Source organism: Rhinatrema bivittatum, chromosome 1, assembly GCF_901001135.1.
Source record: "Rhinatrema bivittatum chromosome 1, aRhiBiv1.1, whole genome shotgun sequence".
NCBI classification, from domain to species: Eukaryota; Metazoa; Chordata; class Amphibia; order Gymnophiona; family Rhinatrematidae; genus Rhinatrema; species Rhinatrema bivittatum.
In genome coordinates, this window is record NC_042615.1 from 349,217,393 (window position 1) to 349,243,178 (window position 25,786).

The 25,786-nt window shown below is 44.6% G+C and overlaps 1 protein-coding gene and 1 non-coding gene across 3 annotated transcripts in view; both read right to left on the minus strand.

The window, feature by feature from the left end:
* Positions 1–9,011: 9,011 nt before the first annotated feature.
* COPS4 (COP9 signalosome subunit 4) overlaps positions 9,012–25,786 on the minus strand; it is a 43,723-nt gene continuing 26,948 nt past the window's right edge. Inside the window, exons 7-10 of one of the 2 annotated variants that reach the window (XM_029599596.1) lie at positions 24,222–24,392; positions 15,344–15,459; positions 14,244–14,328; positions 9,012–11,174 (exon numbers count right to left, since the gene is read on the minus strand). In XM_029599596.1, the coding sequence (XP_029455456.1) occupies positions 11,041–11,174; positions 14,244–14,328; positions 15,344–15,459; positions 24,222–24,392 (506 nt within the window). In that variant the 3' untranslated portion in view covers positions 9,012–11,040. The remainder of the gene's footprint in view (positions 11,175–14,243; positions 14,329–15,343; positions 15,460–24,221; positions 24,393–25,786) is intronic. The other variant, XM_029599606.1, reaches the window with a different exon arrangement.
* Positions 11,547–11,639, minus strand: LOC115082799. The gene has a single exon (XR_003854288.1). It is a non-coding gene; the product is annotated as a Z30 small nucleolar RNA (small nucleolar RNA).

The following is a 25,786-nucleotide window of genomic DNA, read 5'->3' on the forward strand; positions in this document are numbered from 1 at the left end:
CTACCCATATCACTATTACTATTATAATCTATAAGTAGTCACAAGTGTGACCCTCAGGTCTGTAAGGATAGAATTCCTTTCTTGTTATAGGAAATATAAATAATTGTAACATGAGAAAAAAATAAAACTGAGAAACATGAGGAATACATAAAGGATGCAGTAAGCAAAATAAATATGCATACATTTAAATAAAGAATAAAATAAAGATTAATGCAGAGCAAGTTATAATATTGATCTATTGATTGCAATATAGTTTCTTACAAGGGAGCCCTTCTGGCCTTCACCTGAGAAAAATCATTTATACCAGAATCAAAATTAATTTCTTCTAACTTGTCGCTTTCTATGGACAGAATAGCCAGTCCTGACAGCCTTGTCTGTCCCATTGTTGACCTTAAGTAGTTCTTGATTATTTTAAGTTTGCTAAAACTCCTTTCATAAGATGCAACAGTCACTGGTAGAGTTAGAAAAATCCTTAATGCCATGGTTAGGTTGGGGCATGTCTCACGGAGATCCTATTTGACTATACCATTCAGGACGTCCAGGTGGTTTAAGGTTTCAAAATCAGTAGAGAACAACTCTTTGGCTTGATGTTTGAAGCAATCCATTTCATTCAGCAACTGAGTTCTGTCAAGTTCAATGTATGTGTCACTCAAGTGCTGGGCACGCCTTTGGAGATCTACACTTGGCAGTGAGGATAACTTTCCTCCACTTAAAAATCAAAATCAGATGCAACACACTTAAAACTTTCAAAACCTCTCTTTATTTGAATTCATTCTGAACGTATCTGTGGCTGTGAAATCTGGAAACTCTTCGTCAGCTTCCTCTCCTGTCATTTGCTTGATTTTTCTCTTTCGCTTGAAAAACAGGCTCAGTGATGATTTTTTCCACAACTTGAAGCCGCTTTTTTCATTACCGGTTTCCAATCTATTGCTTCTAAAAATCTTGAAAAGCATGGTACAGTCCTTTTGTACGTTTAGCTGCTTGACTGACGTCCTGTGACTTTTCCTGAAGTTCTTTGTTGACAAGCGCCAGTTTACTCAACATCATGTTCCATGGAGTTAACAGCACAACAAATTTGAAGCTTTTCATTTCTCAGAGTAGAAAGCGGGCAGCTGACACAGAACCACCAAAGTTTGCATCCTTGGAGATTTCGTCAAGTCCTTCAATTACTTCCTGAAGCTGTGACGCCAAAGCATGCAGTGCACAGCATCTGCTTTAGGACATCATCTGGTGTCACAGTGGCTTTTTTTCAGAGAAATGTCCAAAACCGCCATCATTTTATTCCATCGATGAGTAGATGTCGAGAAAAGTGTATAGCGTTTCTGAACGATCCCAAAAAATGTCAGCACAGTTACATTCGCAGAAGATGCATGCACTCCTACTAAATTTAAGCTGTGTGCAGCACAAGGAACACATTTTTAGCAGAGGATTTTCTTGCAGAAGTTCAGCTTGCATCCCCTTATATTTTCCAGCCATGTTTGCTCCATTATCATATCCTTGGCCTCGAATATCTTGAACATTCAAAGCACCTGCATTGCATCCAGTTTTGGTTTTATTTCCTTTGCAAACCCTTTTCCTGTTTTTGTAGTCATAGCAATATCATCAATGAACCGTTCTTCAAGCAAGCACTGATGCGCTGTAATTTTGACATATCTTACAATCTGGCACATTTGATCTTTATCTGAAATGTCAGGAGTTCTGTCAAACAAGACAGAAAAGTGCTTGGCTAATTTTATTTCTTCTGTTATGTTGCTTCTTACACTTGAAGCCGAGATGCTGATTAACTCATTTTGGATCTGGGGTGAAAAGTATGAAACAGAACCTTTCTGGTGCTTTTCTATGCTCTCCTTCAAAGTACTGTCATACTGACTTACCGGTTCAATAATATTCAAAAGGATTCCACATGTTGGGTCACCAGTTCTTTCACAGGAACCATGAAGATATATATTATTTTGACACAAAAAATGATTGCCCGCAGAATGACTTCCAGAATATTTCTTTTTTTTTTTTTTTATATTCTGCTTTTTCGGCACTTCAAAGCGGATTACATTCAGGTACTGTAGTTATAAGATGCCATTTGGAGGCTTCAGAATCATACTGATGTTGCAAGCAAATCATCAATAAGCCCTCCGGCCACTAGATTTTTTTTTTTTCAAAAATCTTCTAAGATGTACAACAGTTGATGTGTCCTATTGATGATTCATGATTGGGTATTCTAGGATTAAGCTGTTTCCATTTTGCAAATCCTTCATCTTTATTGGTAAATAAAGAGGCTGAATCTTTGGAGAACAAGAGGCATGGGAAACAAAATCATGCCTTTTTGCTTTCACTGTAAAGAAGCCATGTTCTTTGCTGTTTTTCATTTGTTTTTAGTGTTTAATACATCTATTCACTATAGAGTGACCTTCCATCACTGGAACCGAGATACTGCTTAAGATTCCTATGCTCTGGCCCATGTTTGAAGAGAACGCATCTGATTTTGTCTGATGATAGATTCCAGATTGATGGATCATTTAAATCAACTCCCAGACCCTCATCTTCCTGGGTTTAGCAACATTTTTTTTAATGAGTATGTTTTCTGTATCTCTGTAACTTGTACAGTCTTATAGAGTTTGATCTGCTGGAGAGTTATCTTCAGTGCTTTGCACAGATCTCCAGAGAGGTTCACTCTCATGCTGACCTGGGTTCTCCACTTCCGGGCCCTCTCACGCGGCTCCCCTGCCGCCATGCCCTGAGGTGCGCGGTGACGGCATCCCTGCTGTGCCACACAGCGGAAGAGGGTCGTTTGGGCCACGAGAAAGAGGTGAGGAGAGGCGGCCTTCCCCGAGACTTAAAGGGGCCACGACACGCTAGGGCTGCTGGGCCTCCTCTGATGATAACATTCCCTCAGGATTATTTAAAGCAAGCTCTGGCAACCAGAGTTTGCCTTTGCAACTGGCTTCCTCCAAAGGCTGCCTGGGCTCCCTGCTATTGTCTTAGTCTCTTGAAACTCCACGCTTGACCGCTGCCTGAACTCGACCTTCGCCTGTTCTTTGACCACGCTTGTCCCCCTGCCTGTTCCAGTGTGTTTCTGTTCCAGTCCTGTTCCAGCGTCCTTCTGTCTCAGCGCCTGTCTGTTCCTGCATACCCCCAGGTAGTACTTCTTGGACTGATATTGGTACTGACCTCGGCTTGCTCCTTGACTCGTCTCTCTGCCTGCTGCCTGTCTGTGACCTCAGCCTGTTCCTAGACTCACCTGCCTGCCTTCTGATCTCGGCCTGCCTGTGACCTCGTCTGACCTCCGGAACCTGACCTTTGCTTCATTGACCATTCTTTGGACTGACTCCTGGACTTTGACCTCTGCCTGCCTGACCACGTCCGTAGATTCTGGCTCGGTTTCTAGCCTTGTTATCACGTACGCTTTACTGGTCTTCCTTGTTGCATCCAACCTTCAGTCTTGGACCTGACTGCACTCCTCCTCTATCTGTGGGCACGCCGAACTTTCACTCTCCCAGGAGACCCTGCGAGGCCCACCTAAGTCCAAGTGGCCCGGATCACACGGGCTCCTCCCGGAGGGACCTCGGGCCTCCAGTGGTGAAGCTCTTCCTAGCCTCTGTCTCCTCCAGTACTCTGCCCCCTGGGGACAGTTGCCTCCTGATCCCTATCGGGAGGTCATCCTCCACTGCCCCAGGACAAGGGTCCATCCCCGAGCGCAACAGATGTTCCTGGCTGACCTGGGTTCTCCACTTCTGAAGATGTTTCTGGCTTGTCCGAATGAAGCCATTTAGTGCAAGCTGTAACAGACTTTATCTTCTTCAGTTCTTTTTTTCCTGTAATAGTTTGTACTGGTATCCAGACTTCTTTTGTGGCGGCATTTCAAGTTCCTGGGTATGCAGAATCAAACACAGAAACTCAGTCCTGCCCTGTAGCACCCTTTGCTATCCAAGTACTGAGCCCCTAACAACCAATGCACTTCAGTCCTGTCTTGCAGCACTCCCTATTATTCCAGTTTGAAGACCCCTTTATACACTCAGATTCTGGTATAACCTTATTAACAGCTGCATCAGGGGCTATAACACAAGATCTCTAGGTACTGCATCTAGTAGATGGACTTCACTGTGTATGAAATGACAATCAAGGATGCCAGGATGAATGGAACCGCACGGTCAGATTTTTCTCACAGCTAAAGACACCTTTAAATGAATTAATTCCAAAAGAAATCAGCAAAACAACCGCCGTAGCACAAGTGAATTTCCAACCAGAGGAAATCTCCGAGGCAGCCGACTCGTGCAGAACAGTGAACGCCGTAGCGACATGTAAACATGTCTTTAGCTGTGAGAAAAATCTGACCACGCGGTTCCATTCGTCCTGGCATCCTTGATTGTCATTTCATACACGGTGAAGTCCATCTACTAGATGCAGTACCTAGAGATCTTGTGTTATAGCCCCTGATGCAGCTCTTTTGAGCGAAACTCGGCCTGAGTTCAGCTGTCCTGATGATTAATAAAGAATTAAGAGTCCGTGGTGTTTACCGGTTCTTTTTTCTTGGTTGCTACTGCAATATTGGACCGGTTTCTGGTGTGTTTTTTTGGACTTTATTAACAGTGACATAAAATCCCTCCACTACAAGTCACACTTCTGGAGAAGTGCCGCTAGTAAAATCAAGATCCATACATAGTCTTTACAGACCTGATGAAGGCCTTTGAAACACCTGCAATTATCTATGGAAAATCCTCCAGAAACTGCCCAGAAAAGTCTGGTTTCATCATCAGATCCTTCCAGAGATGCTGACCAAGGTGCAGGAATGTGACAAATTCTCTGATCCTTTCCTAATGCCAAATAGCACAAAGCAAGACTGTGTACTGGGATACCAACACTTATCTGATTTCTTATCCAGGATACTTCTGGATTCCTTCCAGGACAAGGACCAAGGTGTTTACATCCAGTCACTCAAGAGGAGTCCTTGAAAAGTTTAGAGACGGCACAGACTAGCGCATCCACTTTTGGAAATTGCAGATGCTCTCTCACCACTGGATCTAGGGGGTTCAGGCCCTCCAAGGTCCAACCCCCTTTGAAATTTGCCTTTCGGGTGTCACACTCAAGATCAATCAATTCTTTGATGGCCTTCATCACAGGGGAAAAACAAGAGGCTTTATGCAAAGAAACCAAAATGGGATTTTTCTTTGACTCGAGCATCTTCAGTGTCTGGGAAATCAGAGCCAGAAGTTCATCTCTATGAAAGAACCGCAGCATAGTCATATACAGTTCTAGCCCCAAAAGGGATGTCCCCCATACTCTAGCGAGCCAGGATCTGCCTCATCATCAGTGCCATCTGGATCCCTATCGGGAGTACCTGCTGTGAATCAAGGTGCACTTTGGAAGAAGAGAGGCCACTGCCTGAGAATCTGACCTGACAGGATTGGACGGGGCTAAGGGCTGCACCTGAAGAAAGGATCCATGCCAAAACCAGAAAGGCACCTGTGCTGTGCTCACTGATCTGCCATCCCCTGCTGACGAACCAGCCAAGGGAGTTCCAAGGTCAGGCGTCCCTCCTGACATGTCCTTAACCAGGCCATCATCAGGCTGGGAAGAACCAGGCTTAGTAAAAGCAGAGGAAGATAATTCTCCCTGAGACTCGAAGCAGCGCTGGCACATGTTAGAGGGCACTCTAGGCTGAGATGCCTGAATGTGACAGGCAGCACAGAGGGAAAGGCACTTAGGTTTCTTAGCCACAGGTGCCATTAGTCCATCAGTACACTTAACAGGCGAATTTTAGCTGAATTCAAGCTAAAGAATTTCAGTGTACCAAATTTATGGGTCCCAAGGTTATGCGCTGTAAAACTAAGTGCATGGTGACTGCCAAACCTAGGCACACAACCAATATGTTCCAGAATGTGCGCACAGGCAGTGTGCCCAAAAGAAATTGGGCACACAATTCAAACGCACAGCCAGATGCACCTGCACGTACTGGTGGTCCTGCAGAGGGCAGCCAAACGCGCAGAAAAAAAAGCATGCAAAAACGCCTCTGCGGCTTACCATGTGGCACACAGAAAAAAGCCTAACAGCGGGGCCTAGCCTACCCCGGCTGCTTAACCCCCACGGGAGCGGGAAGAAAAGTCAGAACGGCATGCTGAGCACAGAGACCGGAGGAAGTCCTTTAATAACTCCTCTACTCTGTCTCTGACCTTTTTTTTTTTTTTTTTTAAACTTTCCTGAGCTAGGCCTTTCCCAGCTAAGTACAGAGATGGTCTCCAGCTGCGGGGAAGAGGGCATATATCGTTACCGCCATGCTTGACTTCCTGCACCCTCTGCCTTTCAGCTGCTTTAAATCAGCTATGTCCATGCCGGCTGACGAACCAGCTACCGGACCAAGGTCCTCATCTGAGGGACCACAGAAATCACCTCAGGAATTCTTAACTGGGTATCACCAATGCAGGAGAGCAAGGCAAGTCAAAGCTCCTATTAATTCTCCTCAAAAAGTTGAAGCAATCCCTAGTGAGGAAATGCACGTCCTCCATCTGCTGGAGATGGAGAATACTGGCAGGCTGATGTCACTGCAGAAGTATATGTATTGTGATGTCAGTTTGCTCCGCCTCCATCTGCTGGTAGAGGTGCATAACCCACTGGTCCTGAATCCATCTGGCTGGGTGCTAAGAAACCTCAGTTGTCATTCGATAGGTACTGAGTGCTTTAGATTACCACCTCCCCTCGTGTCTACCATCATTTCCAGAGTTCATCTGGCCCCTTCTCCCACCACTCCTCGCCCCCCCTCCCCCCCCCCAGGTCCCCTTATCATTCAAAGCTGCTGTTTTTATGGCTCTTCTGCCTTTCAGTCATGCTCATGCAGGTCTTCCCATCATTACTACCATTCTGCACATTAGCTGATATTATGCCAGGGTGTAAGCTAAAAGCACTTTTTTAAAATGGCATAAAAAAGCAGACAATATTCAACCTCTCCAGATGATTCCAGGCTGAGTTTTTACAAAAGTGATAGTTTACTGATTCTATACATAAGTTATATAACATAAGAACTATTCAGCAAAACAGAACTACAATAACTTCATTCTCCTAGTAGCCATGCACATGTTCTATTACATCTATACACAAGATAGAGAACAAGGCCATTTCTATGACAAACAGCAAAATATAAGTGCTTGCTTCTTCATCATTCATGTTATGGTGTTCTCATGGTGACTGAAGTCACTGGGGCGGAAGGGGGCAAAATGAGCTTCAGGTTGCTTCTATCCCCATTCTATAACTTCCTGCTCAGTTTACTAGTTAAAATCTGTTTCCCTGTACGTACCTGGATCAGTCCAGACAGTGGGTTGAGCCTCCTGTCCAGCAGAGGGAGACAGAGAAAACTCAAAGGGTATCCTATATCAGGACAGTGCTCACCCTGTGTCCCTTCAGTATTTCTCTGTCTCCAGCAGCTGCAGATAGTAGAACCTGCAGTTTCTTCGGTCGAGGAAGTTTTTCTTCCTTCTTTCTTTACTTATAAAGGATCAAGCAAATATTTGATTAGTTTCAGCTGTCTTAAAAACAAAAGTTTCAGGAGCAGTATAATTCTAGCTCCTCGCTCTTACTAGGGCCTGGGGGGGCGGGGGCGGGGGGGGGGTGTTTCTGTCCCCTTGATTTCTTCAGCTTAGGACCCTTTCCCGGTGACAGTCTGTCTGGCTCTGGGGTGATAATGGTGGTCCAGTCCCTCCCCCGTTGAGACCCCTGAGTTCATGCCTGGGGTCTCCTGCTGACAGAAGTAACTTTCCTGTCCCTTTAAGCTGTTTGAAAAAAAAACCACACACCTAAAAAAGTCTCCCTTCACTTTATTGCTCAGTAGCTTGGACAAGGACTGGCAGCTTACGGGGGGGGGGGGGGGGGGGAAGGAGCGGAGAGCAGAGCAGTTTTTTTCTCTCTCTCCCGCTCACGGCCAGGCTCCGGAGGACTTTGCTGTTTTCCTGCGGCAGCTTCTCATTTCCCCTCCTGCTCAGGATGCCGAGATCTCCATTTTGCATTGCATGCGGAGAGCTGGCCTCCTGGCTCTCCCGCAAGGAAGTTTGCTCGAATTGTTTGAACGGCGGGGAGGGGCCCTCATCGGTGCAGGTTAAATCAGCCCCGGACCCAAAAACTGCAGGAACGGCAGCCCATTTTGTTGGGGGATATCGAGCCTGTTTCCTTACCCGATGGGGTAAGGGATTTGAATTTTCATCCATCCCCCCCCCCCCCCCGATTTAAGCCCCGTGGATTCTCTGGATGTGGTCCCTGACCCTCAGGACAATGCCCCTCATCCTCCAATGCCAGGGAAAAAATCCCACTCATTTTTCCACTGATTTTGTTCTTTTGCTGCACAAGGCTTATGGTGCTAGCTTGCTGCAGCCAGAGGAACCCCACACAGATCCCCCTTGTGTGAAGGTCCCTACAAGCCTTCTACCTGCAAAGGTGCTTTGGGTATCTACTGACCAGGCACTCAAACTCCCTGATTCCCAGGGGACTAATCAGATTAGGACCATAACTGGGGGGTGGGCAAAACCCTATGGATCCTCCTACCCCAGCACCTCAGCTTCCAGACGCTGATCCAGATGCAGTCAGTCATCATCACTGGATCTAAAAATTAGGAGAAAACAGCTCAGGTAGTTGTGAATGAAGGCTCATGGCTGCATAGCACAAGAGGCCAATTACAGCTGAACTGGAAATCCAAACGTATAGAAGGAAACTGCCAAGCAAAAAAAAAAAAAAAGGCTCCTTAAAGTTGGTTCATACCACCATAGGCCCAAGTACTGGTTAGTTCCAAAAGAGCCGAAAACCCACAGGTACAGGAAAGAACTAGGCAAGCTACTCTCCCCAGACCAAAAAAAAAAAAAAGGCAAACAGATGTAAACTGAAGGGTTCAGCTTTGCACAGCATCTTATCACCAGAGGAATAAAGCAGATAGGTAATGAACATTAAACCATATTATGCACCCTTTTCCCAAACAAGGTGCATAATTCCTCCGATTCACACCCAGACACCCAAACCAAATAATACACATGCTGTTTGGAAAAATGTTTTAAATACTTATTTTTATAGCACAACTGGATGTACACAGCACTGTACAATGGATACAAGTATTCAGGTATAGTAAGTCTCTGCCCAAAAGAGCTTACAGTCTATGTGGGTACCTCAGGCAATGGAAGATAAAAGTGACTTGCCTGAGGTCACAAGGAGCAGCAATGGGATTTGAACCCTTGCTTTCCCGATTCTCAGACACCAAAATTAACCTCACTATACATTCTTTATAAATGTATCCTCCTTAATAAAAAAAAAAACAAAACTTTACATTCAAATTTTCACAAAAATTACATATTTATCAAAACACTAAAATCTCACATCTTTTAATTCATTCACAAATTATTCATTGAACTTACAACACTTGTCTATACGTTCTTAAAGTGCAGCTCCTATTTCGGATGCATGAAGTTCTTAAAGTTTTTAAAGTACGGTTCTTGCTTTCAGAAACAAATGTTATCTCACAATGCTTTCACATGTGATTGCTTCCTCAAGTCCAATCTTACTAGTGGAACACAAAGAAGCTCCTCTTAATTAACTGTATTGGATTTTTAACTGAATCTCTTTGTGTGTCATGGCGTTCCCCAATTCAGACTCGGGCATTTGCAGACTGGCATATAATCTGCATGGACTGGCAGACGAGACTAATCTCTTATTTAGCAAATCTCAAAAACACTTGGTAATGACACCCATTTACAGTTTTTAAATCAAATCTTCAAATCAGTGTTTTTTTTATAAATCAAGTGGGCATTTATCAAATCAGTCAACATGCACATGTTTCTTTATGTTGCATCAGGATCACCTGAATATTCGCTATTCAAACTTTTTAAACAGCCACACTCTTATGATTGAATCATCCCATACTGGAATGTTTTATGGTGAATTCTTTTATTGTTTTACATTTTGATGGACTGGTGTGTTGGATTTTTTAAAAATAGTTTTGTAAGACTTGAATTGATTTTGTAATCTCCTCTGATCACTATTCCAGTATGGGGGAGGAGGAGGAGAGCCAGGTCACGCCATGACACAAAGAGAGATCGAGATAAAAATCTAATAAGATTATCTAAGAGGAACTTCATGTTCCGCTGGCAAGACTGGACTCCAGAAAGCAATCTCATATGAAAGCATTGCGAGATAAGCAAGAACTGTACTTTAAAAACTTTAACAACTTCATGTGTCTGAAATAAGAGCTGCACTTTAGGAATGTATAGATAAGCGTTGTAGCGTCATTAGTTCAATGAAGAATTTGTGAATGAATTAAAGATGTGAGATTTTAGTACTTTCATAAATAAATATGTAATTTTTGTGAAAATTTGAATGTAGAATTTTATTAAGGAGGATATATTTTTAAAGAGTGTATAGTGAGGCTCATTTTGGTGTTTCTTTTTTAATTACCTCAGGCCAGTTTTTGTGTTTGGATTTCCTGATTCTCAGCCTGCTGCTCTAAACCACTAGGCTTCAATATAAGCAGAATGCCATCCTTCCAAAAGTATACAATTCCAAGTTAGAGAGTTCACTGTACACCATTTTTCCTACATGTGGATTACACAGCTCATATCTGTAATGCTAAAATTAAGATGTTATGTATGAAAGAGTGGAATATAAATCAAAATTTAAAAAAAAATATATATATCAGCCTAAAGACATTGTGGAGATTAACTAGCTGAAGCTTCCAGATAAAAGCAAACCACAAAAACAATAAATAAATAAATAAAAATGTACAGGCATTTACCTCATTCCTTCTTTTATTGAGAAAGCCACCAGGAAAAGGAAACACTTTACATCTCTTTAAAAAAGACAAACAAAAAACCATGACAGAGGTTTGTGTCTCTTCTGTAGATTCTAACCAAAGCCCTTAAATGAGCAAATATCTTATGTATGTGGTGCAAATTTTAAGTGTTAGGCGTGCACTGCAGTCAACTTCTGAGAAAAGCTGGATATGTTACAGCAGGAGATAACTTCAAAACAGCAAACAGTATAGAGGGGATGACTCTGAGACCCAGGCACAGGGAAGTGTAGATTTCACTGCGCCATCTGAGCTTCCATGGCCTGAGCTGTCCACTCAGGAGCTGTCTGGCTGATCTTCTCCAAAAGGTTATTGACCTGGAAGCACAGGGACTGGATCTGTTTGTCCCATGTGGGCAAAGCTTCACGGGCTGAAATACAAAACAAAAAGCAAATTCATACCAAAAATGTCCAAGCTATGAGGATTTTTGACAACTTTCAACCTAATTAACATGCATGAGTAGAAAGAGGCACACATTGAGAAAGCTTTGGAAGAATCTGCCCGTTCGCTACAAAGCACAGTCACGTGAACCTGATGAACCCCTGGTTGTCAGATTTTCCGATATCAAAGATTTTGCCTGGGGATTCTGGCACTATTGCATCTCTCAGAATACTGAAGGCGGGGCAACTTTCCTGAAATAACCTGAATTCGGTCACGTCATTTGAGAGCTACATAAAAAGATAAAATATAGAACATCTGACTGTTTACTTTCTTCTACTTTGCTGGCAAATGTTCCCTGAATAAGTTCAGAGAGAAGATTAAGTGATCATATCCTGGTCAGAGCCAAGTTATAAGTTGGCAATACCAGGTCAGACTAATCTCACTCATCATCACTGAAGGGTACATTTTTTTTTTGATTTGGCAGCATCCCCAGGGATTGAACTGGGTACCTTCTGCATGGCAGGCTGCACCCCTACCACTGAGGCACCAGACTGCCCTTAAAGGCACATTGTAAACAAGCTCCCATGTTTTACGTGGTCTCGCAGACAGACACTCGCTCAGGGTTTATAATGCATCAAAGATCAAGTTTAACACTGTAAGTGAAACAAGCAGAACATAATCCATCAGTCAAATCCAAGGAGCCCACTGCAACAGACATTTTGAAAGCGAAGAGAGTGTCTCATGCAAACAATTCAACCTAACCCGCTCTGCATCTGAAAAATTGTGTCAAATGATATTTTCCTACAGATCAAAAAGCTGAAAGTTCTTTATTTTCAGTCATGAATCTTTTGGCAGCACATCCAGAGTGGTTCTATTTGTATCCTTAGAATACCTAAAGAGGATTTTTTCTTACGGTTTTCACACCTTAAAGATTAATTTGTAGTCTTTTACCAAAAAAAAGACAGAGGTGCAGAGCACAAGTTGATATTACAGAAGATTATTAAATATACTCTTAAGCCCAAACAAATATACACATCTAAAAACTCAAAATCATTCCACAACCTCATAACAGGAACCAATCAGTTCTATAACAGAGGATCCTGGAATAAGCCAATGATTTTTAGAAAGATTTGGTAAGTAAGCTGACATTGCCGATTTGCAAGACTGCTGGCTTTACATCAGTTTGGACGAGTCCGTGCTGAACATTTGAACTGAGTATAATTTAGGTCTATCAGCTGGTCAATATTTACCTTAATGTTTGGAAACTGACAGAAGTAATACACATTAGGAAATTCAGAATTCTGGGTCCCCTAAGGCAGAGGTTCTCAATCCAGTCCTTGTGACACACCTAGTCAGCGTTTCAGGATATCCACAATGAATATGCATGAGAGATTATCCTGAAACCCTGACTAGGTATGTCACAAGGACTGGGTTGAGAACCCCTGTTTTAGGGTATCCAAAATTTCAAATTTCCTAACTACATAACTACAGTACCTGAACTTTAACCTGCCTTGAGCTTGATTTTGAAAAAGGCAAGTAATTAAATCTAACATCCAAATATCCTGAAAACCCAACAGGCTAGGTGTGTCCTGAGGACTCGTGAGAATCACTGCCCTAACGTGACTAGCCCTTGAGGTACTTTGAAATCTAGCAATTATAAATAATGGCAAACTGCTTTTAAATTTCTCAGTACCTTAGTAGCTTGGAGAAGTTACAATTACATCCCCCCCCAAATATTCACCACTCACTTCTGAAGGCATATGAAGCATTTAGATAAACATCCGAGAGCCATCAGAAAGCACTACTAGGTGTCTAAAAGAGGCTTGTGTGCAGTGCCAGACATTTCCCGTCATCAGCCTTAAACAAAATCCTGAGCAACAAACTGGAGGAACAGTGGGCTAAGAACCAGGGAAGCCAGAGTTCAAATCCTGCTTCACTCACTGACATTTTTTGTGACCTTAGGCAAGTCACGTCACTCTCCATTGCCTCAGGGGCAAACTTAGGGCCTGCTTTATTAAGGTTTTTCTCCCATTCTGTGGTCTATGGGAAAGAATGCTTAGTAAAGGAGGCCCTTAGAATATAAGCCCTCTGGGGGAGTTATCAGATTTGTAACTCACCTTCGGCATAGGTTTGGCAAGATGAATAATTAAATCCAAATACAAAAATCCACGTTATTTCTTGGAAAATGCTTGCAGAATGAACAGAGAAGATATTATGCCAAAGTTTGTGTGTGGCAGTGGGTAAAAAATCAGTGACAAACTTAAAATGCTAGAAAACTCTTACATGAACGTTTCTACTTTTTGGTCTTTTCTCTCTCCTCCCATTTCCCCTGCCTATATAAGCCTTTATTCATTTACATTCTTCTCTTGACATACCTGTGTATCAGTCCTAGGTATATCGTAATCATCTTTCCTAATCCTCTTTCCCACCAATCTCATCTTGCTAAATTTTACCTCTCCTTCTACAACCTTATCCTCTCTCTCTCAACCATCCTTCCCCCTCTATAATCTTTATTCATCTCTCCACTTCTCCTCTGCAGCCATCATGCCGCATCACTTCTTATATCCTTATCTACTGTTTTCCTACCACCCAGATTCCCATGTCAGGCCCTCAGACAACAGAGGGGGAGGATGTGGCCCAATGCACCCCACTGCTCACCAGATCCCGCTGCCAGATCAGTGCAGAGGGTGGGGGAGGGGAAGGAACTGGAAGGGATTGGAAATGCACTGCCTATCAGCTGCTGCCCACGTGGCCTCTGATCTCCCACTACGATTCTGCAGAGACCACTAAATTCTAGAGCCCACAGGAAGTGGCTGCAGAATTGCAGTTTGGGGGACTCTGCCTGTAACCCTGGGAGGCAGAAAAGAAAAATAATGATAAAAAGTATTTACTTAACTGGTTTCTTTTTTTTCATGATTTTAGTAAGTAATGGAATTCACTATAGTGCCAGGGGAATCATCAAGTGTAAATCAATCAATTCTCATCCTAAAATGCAGCTTTTAGTTTCTTACTGTCCATAGGGTCTCACGTTTCATATTTGATTTGAGGAAGTACTTACTTTCAAAATGAACTATTCCATCAATTTGGTCAATGAACCCATTCATACGGCCTTCAGTTATCATCTGAGACGCTATTTTTTCTGCCTGAAAAGCAAGACGTTGGAGAAGACAGACACTGGAGGAATTGCTTATACTCTTTTCATTCTACTTTTGTCAACATCTCCAAGCTAAAATACAGCTCGTTACTGCATAGTCCAGCAGAAGTTGATTTTAGCAGCTTCATTCCGTTTTGTGTTAACCCCTTTAACATTCTGTATATGTCAGGGAATGGGTCTATCAGGTGTTCGCAGCTGCTTTCTTCATCCCTATCTAAGGAACTTCATCTTGATTTGCAGTACATGGATTATGTAAGGGATCTCTCCTTACAAGAATACTTAGCCTTATGAAAGTATCGTCTCTTCCCAATACTACATTAATTTTTTTAGCTAATAGTGCTTAAAAAGAAACCTGTTTTAAACAGATAAAAAAAATATGAATTTTAGTGTAGCTCAATTTTAAACGTTAGATGCACTAGTCTTTTTGGTGCTTATGGAAAAAAAAAAAAATACTCCTAGCACCATTTAATGCCAGTCAGTGTAGAAAGATCATGCAAACTTAGCCAGTTCTACTCCTACTCCTCAGCATCTCCTGATCAGATACCATTGACCATGGAAGCCTGTACGGTAATTTTAGGATACCAACAATTGCTCTTAGTTTAAATCTGATCAGATACACCCCATCTAGGGTTCAAATTCAGCTGAATCTCAAGTCACAAGGGGTGAAACACCTCCCTTTTCATATACCACTCCAATACTATAGCCTACTGGTTAGAGCAATGGGCTGAGAACCAGGGTTCAAATTCCACTGATACTCCTTGTGATGCTGAGTTAAGTCACTGCACCCTCCAATGGCTCTGGTGCAAACTAAAATTGTAAAGCTTCCGAAGGAAAATCCCTACTGCACTTGAATGTAACTCACCTTGAGTTCAGGTTTAGAAAAGGTGAATAATTAAATCTAAAATCCATACCTGAAGTAGTAGATAAAGGCTAACAGAGGCTAGTTAAACTACTCTTTAAAATAAGCCAGCTACTACTAAATAAAAAATAAAATAAAAAGTTACCTTGGCTGCAGGAATCTCCAGTAATGCTCCAAGCTCTTCAAAGGTAATATTGTTATAGAGTTTGCTTGCAGACAGCAAATTGTGTTCTATTACTGCTCTGTCCAAAATACTGGAACCTGAAAAGGGAGCACAATTGTACACAAGTTCTCAGTTTGAAGCCCAATTAGGAGCCAATTTTCAGACCCCCCCGCACTGGGACAAAGCCTGTGGGTACTTCTTACCTGTGGAGTCTGCACAAATTTTGTCCCCCATCTCCTGGCATCCTCACCTTCCTTTCCCTCTCCTCTTCCACACACTGTGGCACATTCATCTGTCACTTCCCCCACTCCACCCCCAATCCCTGAACAGCTAAAGTCTGGGAGATGTTTACCAAGTGCTGCTACTTCCTCCTTCGCCAGCCTCCCTCTAATCTGAACTGCACGGGGCCAGCAAGTCTCAAGCCTACAGAACCCTGAGCAGTTTCTGTTGCCCAGGGGAACCTGCAGAGGGGAAGCAGGAGCAGCTGCCAATAATCACTGCTCTCCGACACCCCCTGTGGTCAGGACGACATTCTGCAGGCCAGGAGGGAAACGGGAAATGAGACTCCAGGCGCGGCACACCGGGTGGGAAATGCTGCCTTAGAAAGAGGATGTGCGCAAGATATCAGTTTAGTGGCACTGCCTCATCTGCCCCCCACTTTGATAGCCTACGGACTGTGAGCAGAGCCAATCCAATCGTAGCCCACACCCTTAAAATTTGGCCACAGTCAATAAGAAACTAGGGATTTTCTGCACCGAGCCATCTTACGTGTTTTCTCTATTTAAAAACCCTGACTTTCACAGGCGACCTTCTCTGTAGATATGGTGGAGTGGGAAGAGTAGGGCTTAAAGTTTTTGGGACAACTCCTGACAGACAAGCAGGTTAAACCCTTCTCTAACTTGGTGAATTGAGTTTGCAATTTCTAATCGCGCATTTATACCTTCAGTTAAGAAGAGATATCACTAACATGCAAGGGGTGGATGAGGAAGCAGAGGAAAGTGAGGTGCTAGAGGGACTTTTTTGTCATAAAAAGGGAGGCAGATGTTTGATTAAAGCATTTTGTGTATTGGTAATGAGATGAGAGCAGAAAAGATGTCAATGGGCTTAATTACTTCCTGGAATGGCGATTTGCAGACAGAGTTGGATTGGAGGACTGGAAGCAAATATGGTGTGCTGCCACTACAATTTCTGTCTGTATAAAAAAAGAGAGCTTCTATACAAGCTGCTAAACTGAACATATCACACGCCAGAGTTTTTGCTAAATTCAGTGCTAGCAGCCCTGCATGTTGGCATGGGTGTGGGGAGATGGGCAATTATATGCAGTGGGAGTGTCTTTTAGTGCAAGTGTTTAGTGAGCAAGCTCTGAAATATATTTTGCAAATTTGTGGGAGATCCTCACACAGGGATCCCTGATTTGTCTACTGAACTTTTGGCAGGACAGGTCATGTATGCGAGGCCGAAGGAAGCTCACCAACCGGCAGCTACGTGCTGGATGCCTCACCATCGTGTACACGTGGAAGTAAGCTCCTTGTCTGCAGTGCCGGGAAAGGAAGGTAGTGGAGATTGCCTCACTGGAGCAACTGACTTAGCTCTTCGAGAGCAAAAGGACACTTATAATGGCATTTGGACAGTGCATTGGTCATGGAGACATGACAGAGTAATTTCCTAAATAGACATGACTGGTTTTGGTTATACCTTGCTTTATCTTATGGTGTTCCTATTAGCTTATCTAAGATGCTGTACAATTACTGTGCTTGGGTTAAAATAAAGAGTTGGAAAAAAAAAAAATCTATCGTTTCCAGTACAGTTTTGTAAAAAAAAAAAAAAAAAACAAAAAAAACTAGGTATCTGGATTGATGCAGTCCTCTCTTTTCACCAACATATTAAATCTGTGATTTCAGTATGCTTTTTCAAGCTATGGGTCCTTTATGGTCTGAAACAGCTGCTTGACAAGGCCAACTTCTGCACCATAGTTCAGGGATCAATTCTACCAGTAATTGATTGCAATCTACATTGGACTTCCGGCAGTTATATTAAAACCATTACAACTGTTAAACACTGCTGCTAGGCTCATTTCAGGTAGATGGTATAACTATCTCTTTTCCCCAGTCTTGATTGATTTGCACTAGTTGCCCATTGTTCAAAAGATTAAGTATAAAGTTGGGACAACTGTGTACAAATTGATCACCTCTAATGACTGCCCTTGAGCTAATGCACTTGTCCACCTCTATCAACCCTCAAGGAAATTGAAGTCTCAACAACGGGGTCTACTTGATGTTCCCTTGATGAAACAGGCTAGGCTTGCTGAGACCAGGAACTGTTCTCTCTCTTTGGTAGCGCCTAATTTTTGGAATTCGTTTCCAGAAGAATTGAGATTGTTAACCTGTACAAAATCATTTAAAGTTGCTTTGAAAACTGTACTCTTTAAACAGGCATACTTTCCTATTTAAATCAAATTAATCCATTTATAGTTAATGCAGCTTTTGCTTGTTTGGATGAAGAATAGGAAAATTGGTTCTTACCTGCTAATTTTCGTTCCTGTAGTACCACGGATCAGTCCAGCCCGTGGGTTGAGCCTCTTGTCCAGCAGATGGAGACAGACCAAAACTGAAAAGGTATCCTATATCAGGACAGAGCCTACCCTGCACCCCTTCAGTATAAACATTCTCAAAGCAGATTTAACTTGTAAAAGATCAAGCAAGCAACCAGAAATTGATAAATTGAACAATTGAACCATTGAAAGAATTCTGTATAATATCGCTCTTGCAAAGAAAATCATTTTCATCTGGAAGATGCTTCCGGTGCCTTAAAGCACTAATAAAAGATTCAGGTATCCAGTATCCAGGAACCTATAAGGAAAGAAACTACCAGCGGATGGAAGAGATCGAGCATGGGAGGGGGTCTGGACTGATCCATGGTACTATAGGAACGAAAATTAGCAGGTATAAACCAATTTTCCTTTCCCTGTATGTACCTGGATCAGTTCAGACCGTGGGATGTACCAAAGCTTCCCTACATAGGGTGGGACCTAGACAGTTCCGCTTGAAGAACCTGCCGTCCGAAGGAGCCAAAAACTGGAGCCTGTATATCGAGGCGGTAATGACGAGCAAAGGTATGCAGAGATTTCCAAGTAGCTGCCCTGCATATTTCCTGCGGAGAGACCAATTCTCTGCCCAAGAAGTGGCCTGAGAATGCAAGGAATGGGCCTTTAAGCCCTCCGGAACCGGTCGGCCCTTACAGATATACGCCAACGCAATAGCCTCTTTTAGCCAACGAGCAATCGTGGCCTTAGAAGCCTCGTTACCCTTCTTTGGACCACTCCAGAGGACAAATAAATGATCCAAGACCCGTAACTCATTAGTAACCTCGAGGTAGCGCATTAAGACCCGTTTTACGTCCAGGCACCGGAGATCACTGCCAGACGAGTTTGCTGTGTCTTCAGAAGAAAAGGCTGGGAGTTCCACTGACTGATTGACGTGAAAAGAAGACACTACCTTCGGCAGAAAGGAGGGTAAACTTAAGGGATACCCCCGAATCTGAAAAACGTAGAAAAGGTTCCCTGCAAGACAAAGCTTGGAGCTCTGACACCCTTCTGGCGGAACAAATGGACACCAAGAAGGCTGTTTTGAGAGTCAGATCCTTAAGCGAAGCCTTCTGTAAAGGTTTGAAGGGGGCTTCGCAGAGAACCTGAAGAACCACGTTAAGACGCCATGAAGGACAAGTAGCCCGGACCGGCGGTTTCAGATGCTTGGCCCCTTTGAGGAAACGAACGACATCCGGATGAGCCGCCAGCATGTAACCGTCCATGTTGCCTAAGAGGGAGCCAAGGGCGGAAACCTGCACCCGCAAGGAGCTGAAAGACAAACCCTTAGAAAGACCATCTGGAGAAAGGAAAGGATCTGGGATACCGGAGGCTTATGAGCAGACACTCCCGACGTGGCACACACAGTTTCAAAAACTTTCCAGATCCGGACATAAGAGAGAGGTAGACTGTTTCCGCGATCTCAGAAGTGTGGATATAACTTCTTCCTTATAGCCTTTCTTTCTCAATCTCCGCTGTTCAAAAGCCAGGCCGCTAGACAAAAGCGATCCGCCTGATCGAAAAATACGGGTCCCTGCCGAAGAAGGTGTGGGAGATGACCGAGGCAGAGAGGGCCGTCCGTGGCGAGGTTTACCAGATCCGCGAACCATGGTCTGCGGGGCCACTCGGGTGCCACTAGGATTATAGGACCCCGATGGAGCTCTATTCGTCCGAGTACCTTTCCCACTAGCGGTCAAGGGGGAAAGCGTACAGAAGAATGTCATGAGACCAGGGAAGGACCAGCACATCCACTCCTTCCGCGCAATGCTCCCTTCTGTGGCTGAAGAACCTGGGAGCTTTCGTATTGTTCATTGTGGCCATCAGATCTAAGTGAGGGGGACCCCACCTGCGATCAGGTTCATCGCTCCGTCTGACAACTCCCATTCGCTGGGGTCTAGCCGCTGGTGACTGAGGAAATTGGCTTGAACATTCTCCTTCCCCGCAATGTGGGAAGCTGCCAAGCAATCCAGGTGACGCTCCGCCCATGCGAAGAGCTTGCTAGCTTCCAGGGCCACCAGGCGACTCCTGGTGCCTCCCTGCCGATTGATATAAGCACTGTGGTGGAGTTGTCCGAGAGAACCCGCACTGCCTTGCGATGGAGCAACGTAAGGAAAACCTTGAGCGCCAGACGGACCGCTGAAGCCTCAAGCCGATTGATGTGCCAGCGGGATTGGACTGGGGACCAGTATCCCTGCGTAGACTGGTTTTGACACACCGCTCCCCAGTCGGAAAGGCTGGTGTCTGTAGTGACAATGATCCACTGAGGCGTCTGAAGGGACACCCCCTTCAGAAGGTGGCCAGGCGAGAGCCACCTTTGCAGCTCGGCGATGGTAGACTCGGAGAGCGGGAGAGGCATTCAAAACTGCTCTGACACCGGTTTCCAGTGGGATAGCAAAGCTTTCTGTAATGGACGCATATGTGCAAAGGCCCAAGGAACCAAATCGATAGTGGAGGCCATGGACCCCAGGAACTGAGGGTACTCCCAGGCCGGGGGTAGAGAAAGAGAGATAAAATTGTGCACTTGTTCCCTGAGTTTGAGAGCCCAAGTGTCTGGAAGGAGCACTTTGCCTACTCACGTGTCGAATCGCGCCCCCAGGAATTCCAGGATCTGGGATGGCTGTAGCTTACTCTTGGAAAAGTTGATTATCCACCCAAAGGAGGTGAGACAAGTCAGGACCCTGTCGACCGCCAACTTGCAGAGAGACTCCGACTTGGCCAAAATGAGCCAATCGTCCAGGTAAGGATGGACCAGAACTCCTCAACGGAGAGAGGCCGCCACTACCACCATGACCTTTGTAAAAAGTACGTGGTGCTGTGGCGAGGCCGAACGGGAGTGCCCGAAACTGAAAATGTTGGCCCAGGATCTTGAACTGGAGATACCTCTGATGTTCGAGGTGAATCGGAATGTTCAAGTAAGCCTCCGTCAGGTCAAGTGATGCCAGGAATTCGCTGGAGTGGACCGCCGCTATCACAGCCCTCAGGGTCTCCATTCAAAAATGGGGGACCTTGAGGGCCCGGTTGACTCGCTTGAGATCCAAAATTGGACAAAAGAAGCCTTCCTTTTTGGGGACGATGAAGTAGATGGAATATTGGCTGAACCCTTGTTCCTCCACAGGGACTGGAACTATGGCACCCAATTCCAGCAGCCTGCACAAAGTCTGCTCGACCGCAGGTCGCTTTCGACTCTCGCAGGGAGAGATTAGATGAAGGTCCGGTAGGTCTCAAGCAAATTCTAACACGTAGCCTCTTTCTATCACCTCTAGGACCCACTGATCCATTGTAATCTTGGCCCATTCCTCGAGAAACAGGGACAGCCATCCACCTAAGTTTGGAACGGAGGAATGGGCCGGCTGCATTTCATTGGGAAGAGGACTTTGCGGCAGAGTGTTGTTGGCTACCATACCGAAAGGACCAACGTCCCCGAAAGGAATGAGACCAGTATTGGGACCTGGAAGCAATGCCTCTCAGAAAGGAACCCCGAGCTCTGCTGTTATATCGACGTTGTCCTCTGAAGGGAGTGTGGGAAAGAAAGAAGGACTTAGACTGTTTCGGGAGGTCCTCTGGCAGCTTATGAATCTTGTTTTCCCCTAGAGATTTAATAAGCTGCTCTAGGTCCTCACCAAAAAGCAACTGGCCCTTGAAAGGGAGAGTGCCCAGCTGCGCTTTAGAAGAGGCGTCTGCAGCCCAATTCCTCAGCAGAGGACATGCCTGGCTGAGACTGCGGAGACCATGGCTCTGGCTTGCACCCGCAGAAGATCGTAAAGGGCATCAGCCCCATATGCAATCGCGCCTTCTAGTTGGTCTGCCTGCTCCGCCTCTGCAGCCGGCAGGTCCTGGGAGCTGAGTAACTGTTGGACCCACCTGAGGCTTGCCTGCTGCATGAGACTGCTGCAGATTGTCGCCCGGACTCCTAAGGACAAGACCTCAAAGATGCACTTGAGGTAAAGTTCAAGTTTGCGGTCCTGAACATCCTTTAATGCTGTGGCTCCCAACACTGGGATGGTGGTGTGCTTGGTAACCGCAGAGACGGAGGAATCCACCTTGGGAATCTTAAGCATATCCAGGCAATCCTCAGGGAGAGGGAAGAGCTTGTCCATAGCCCTAACCACGTGGAGTCCCTCCTCTGGAAACTCCCATTCCCTAAGAAGCATCAGCTTGTGCACAGGATGAAACTGGAACATACATGGAGGAGCCCTAAGTCCCGCCAGGACCAGGTACATGTTTGCGGGCATAGCGGCTGTAACCATATCCTCAGAGGGCACCTCAATTCCCAGCTCCTTCAAAATGAAGGGAATGAGTGGTTCCAGCTCCTCCCTTTGAAATATGCGGAGCACTTGAGGGTCGTCCCCCTTGAGGGGGGGCTGGGAAGCAGTGGATCAGTGTCCGGATCAGGCACCGGCGGAGGTTGGGGGAGGGTCCGGAGGTGGTGCCACCTTTGGCACCACAATGACCCTGATGGAACCTTGCCCCTCAGGTGACGCAGGAGGCTGCGGAGAAGAAACCCGCTTGGTCTTAGCTGGGGGGGGGGGGGGGGGGTCAGAAACCCCCTCCAGAGAATGGGCAGGGTGCAAATCGGGAAACCAGAAAAATCGGGATCACCTTCCTCCTGCAGTCCCGATGCAGCATCTGAAACTGCACCCAAGATGGCTGCCAGTCCCGCGGTTTGTCGGGCAGGGAAAGGTCTAGCCACGTGGTGTGCCGCCCGACCCTGGGCCGCTGATTTCGCGGGTGTCGAGGAGGGGCCCTCCCCACCCGGCAGGCACTCGCACAGCCTGCCGCGGGAGAGCTGCATGGCAGGCTCCCCGCAGGCCGTGCAAGTGCTGGGACGCGGCATGAGAAGGGAGAAAAAACCCAAAACAGCTGAGCCAAGCCCTGCCTGCAAGTGAGTGCAGAGACTGAACTCTGCATGCTGCCAGAGCTGTCCGTTGTGCTTAAAACTTTGCTGAGGAGCTCGGCTGATTTTAAATCTTTTCTTCTGAGGAATTTTGTTTCTCTCTCAGCAAGGGCAGGGGAACAAACTTCCTTGCCAAAGGCCCGAGGAAGGTACGTCTCGGGGATAGACGGCCAGCAAGGGGGATTGACTGGACCACCAGTATCACTCCAAAGGTCACCGGGAAATGGGGAGCCTAGGCTGACGAATCAAGGGGCAAAGCCCTCCTAGGCCCCCAGCAGAGCATGGAGACAGAACTGTCTCCTGTAGAAAAACAGACAAGTATTTCAACAATTTCTTTACTTTTTTTTTTGTTTTATTTAAATATCAAACTAATACTTGCTTGATCCTGCTAATAAAAGGTAGAAAAACCCCACAGGGAGAAGAAATTCAAGAGAAAAAGGGAAACTGCAGGTTCAGCTGCCTGCACCTGCTGGAGACAGACAAATACTGAAGGGGTGTAGGGTAGGCTCTGTCCTGATATAGGATACCCTCACAGTTTTGGTCTGTCTCCACCTGCTGGACAGGAGGCTCAACCCACGGTCTGGACTGATCCGGGCATGTACAGGGAACTGTGCTTTGTTCTATGTTAATTTTTTAATGTACATCGCCTAATTCCGTGTGTGGAACTAGGATTTACATTTTAATAAATCTAAAATCTAAATCCTTGCTAACACAAGCACTCAGAGTCCAGAATTCCCTGGGGGGGAGGGGGGGGGGGGGAAGAAGAGATTAACTCTAAGGCAATGAGTATTGTTAAATTTGATGAAAAACATGATTGTATTATTCTTTGCCTGATTATACAAATCCATTTACATAGATTTCCAATACAGATGTGATGATATACTTTAAATTAATGTAAGTTGTTATTAAAAGTTGATTTCTTCTTTAATTTCTTGTCCTTTCCAATTAGTGGTAGAGGCTCCCTCCTAGAATCTGGTTTGCAGATGTCTATATATGAAAGTCCCATTTATCATACCTGTCTCCTCGATGCTGGATAGCCAAGCGCCAGATAATGGGGCTTTTACTGTATATAATGCTAATTTTCACAGGATTTAGGTCACTCATTAATTGTTTTACCATATAATCTGTGAATTCATCAGAACTGTCTGTAGCTTTACCAGACACAATCTAGTATGTTAAAGCCTTCTAAACAATATTAAACTATTGCACTGGCTACAAACTACCATTCCCAACATTGTATTTATGCTCCTGAGCCTGTGCCAGTGGATTAACTCTTATTAAATAGAATCATGAATTGGGATTTCCATTATGAGGTTATAACTTGTCCCATACTCTTCTGCCATCACAGAGAACTTGGAGTCTATGTATTACAAAGTAATCCATACCATCTGCTGTAGTTGCTTTTTGGTGAGGCATCAGCATAGCAGCAAACTCTTGCAGTTGGTTTCCTCGGATAATCCTGTCTAGGTACATTTTCTCCAGAATCCCATAGGCTGCAAGTTGCTGGCACCTTTCATCTTTGAAGAGAGTGGCTAGCATACGGGAACGCTGCTGTCCTGGGAAAAGTAAAAGGACACCAGGCATAGCACTTAGCTTTGACAATGGTAAACACTGTGAGCAGAACTGAGGTACTTATGCTGGAAAAGTTCCCCAGGACTACTTGTCATTGCCAAGCATCAGAGAAGATAGTGTAGGGATGACAAGAGAGACAGAACAGAAAACAGGAAACCAGGTGGTAGACCCTTAAGTACACTGTTCACCAGATTTGTTTAGTATTCTCATTTAGGGACTCGGAGACAGCTAATATATCTCCAAAACTGGGAGGATATAAGTCACCCCTCACCAACCTGTATAATATTTTGTGAATGTATTTCCCTCAAAATACTTTCTCCTTTTCTTTATTTAATGAGCATTTACATCTGTCAGTTTTGCTAAATTCCCAACAGGGACAGTTTCTAAACTGCATTAGTGCTCCCTCCCACCAAACCTTGTGAAAAAATAAGAATCATCTGGAATTGATTAGATATGTAATATAGTATTAACTTTTCAAATAACACTGTTCTGTCACTAGCTCAATTTGCTCGCTATATTGCTCGTTTGCCTACTCTCCCTGCCTTCTCATGAATTTTTCCTCTCTTATTGGGTGCATAATTCTTGTGCCTGTACTGGTCATGGAAAAACTGGACTCTTTGCTAGATACATCATCATTCATTGGACGAGTGCAAGAATCATCATCATTCCTTTATAATCAGTGTTCCCTACCGTTTGATGCCCAAGGCATACCAGTCTCCACGAAGCAGGACTCCCATTTATTTATTTTATATACCATCAATCTGTGGACAATCTAGACCAGTGGTTCTCAACCTTTTTTTTGTCAGGGACACACCTGACAGATGGTTCTCACATGCGTGACACACTGAACACGTGACCATCTCGGGGCTAAATGTAAACATACACTCTGCATCCACAGGAACCTCCTCAACTCCCAGCAATGAGTGCAGAACAGATCTAGGGCATTACCCTGTACAACTCACCATACAAAAAAGAGATTCTGATTCTGATGACATCCCAGTAAAAGCAAAACAAACTCCCTTTACTACCAGGCACAATATCCTTCCTCATGAAAAGACAGTAATTTACCACTAATGCATATCCTATTGAGAAAACACTACAAATAAGATTGATACAAATGCCTACATGCTAGTAAAATACCTCACCTCGGTCACACACCCAGAACTGACCTTCACCAAATACAGAAAAACCACAAATTATAAATATGGAGACAGAAACTGGAATGGAAAACCAAAACAGCCACTCTGCATGCAGTGTGAACCTGGAGAAATGGAAAGAGAACTTATTAGAAGCAGACCCCATCTAACAGACTCTCAGGATTTGCAATAATGCACACAAACTAACCCGCACAAAGTTACACCTGTATTATGGAACACAC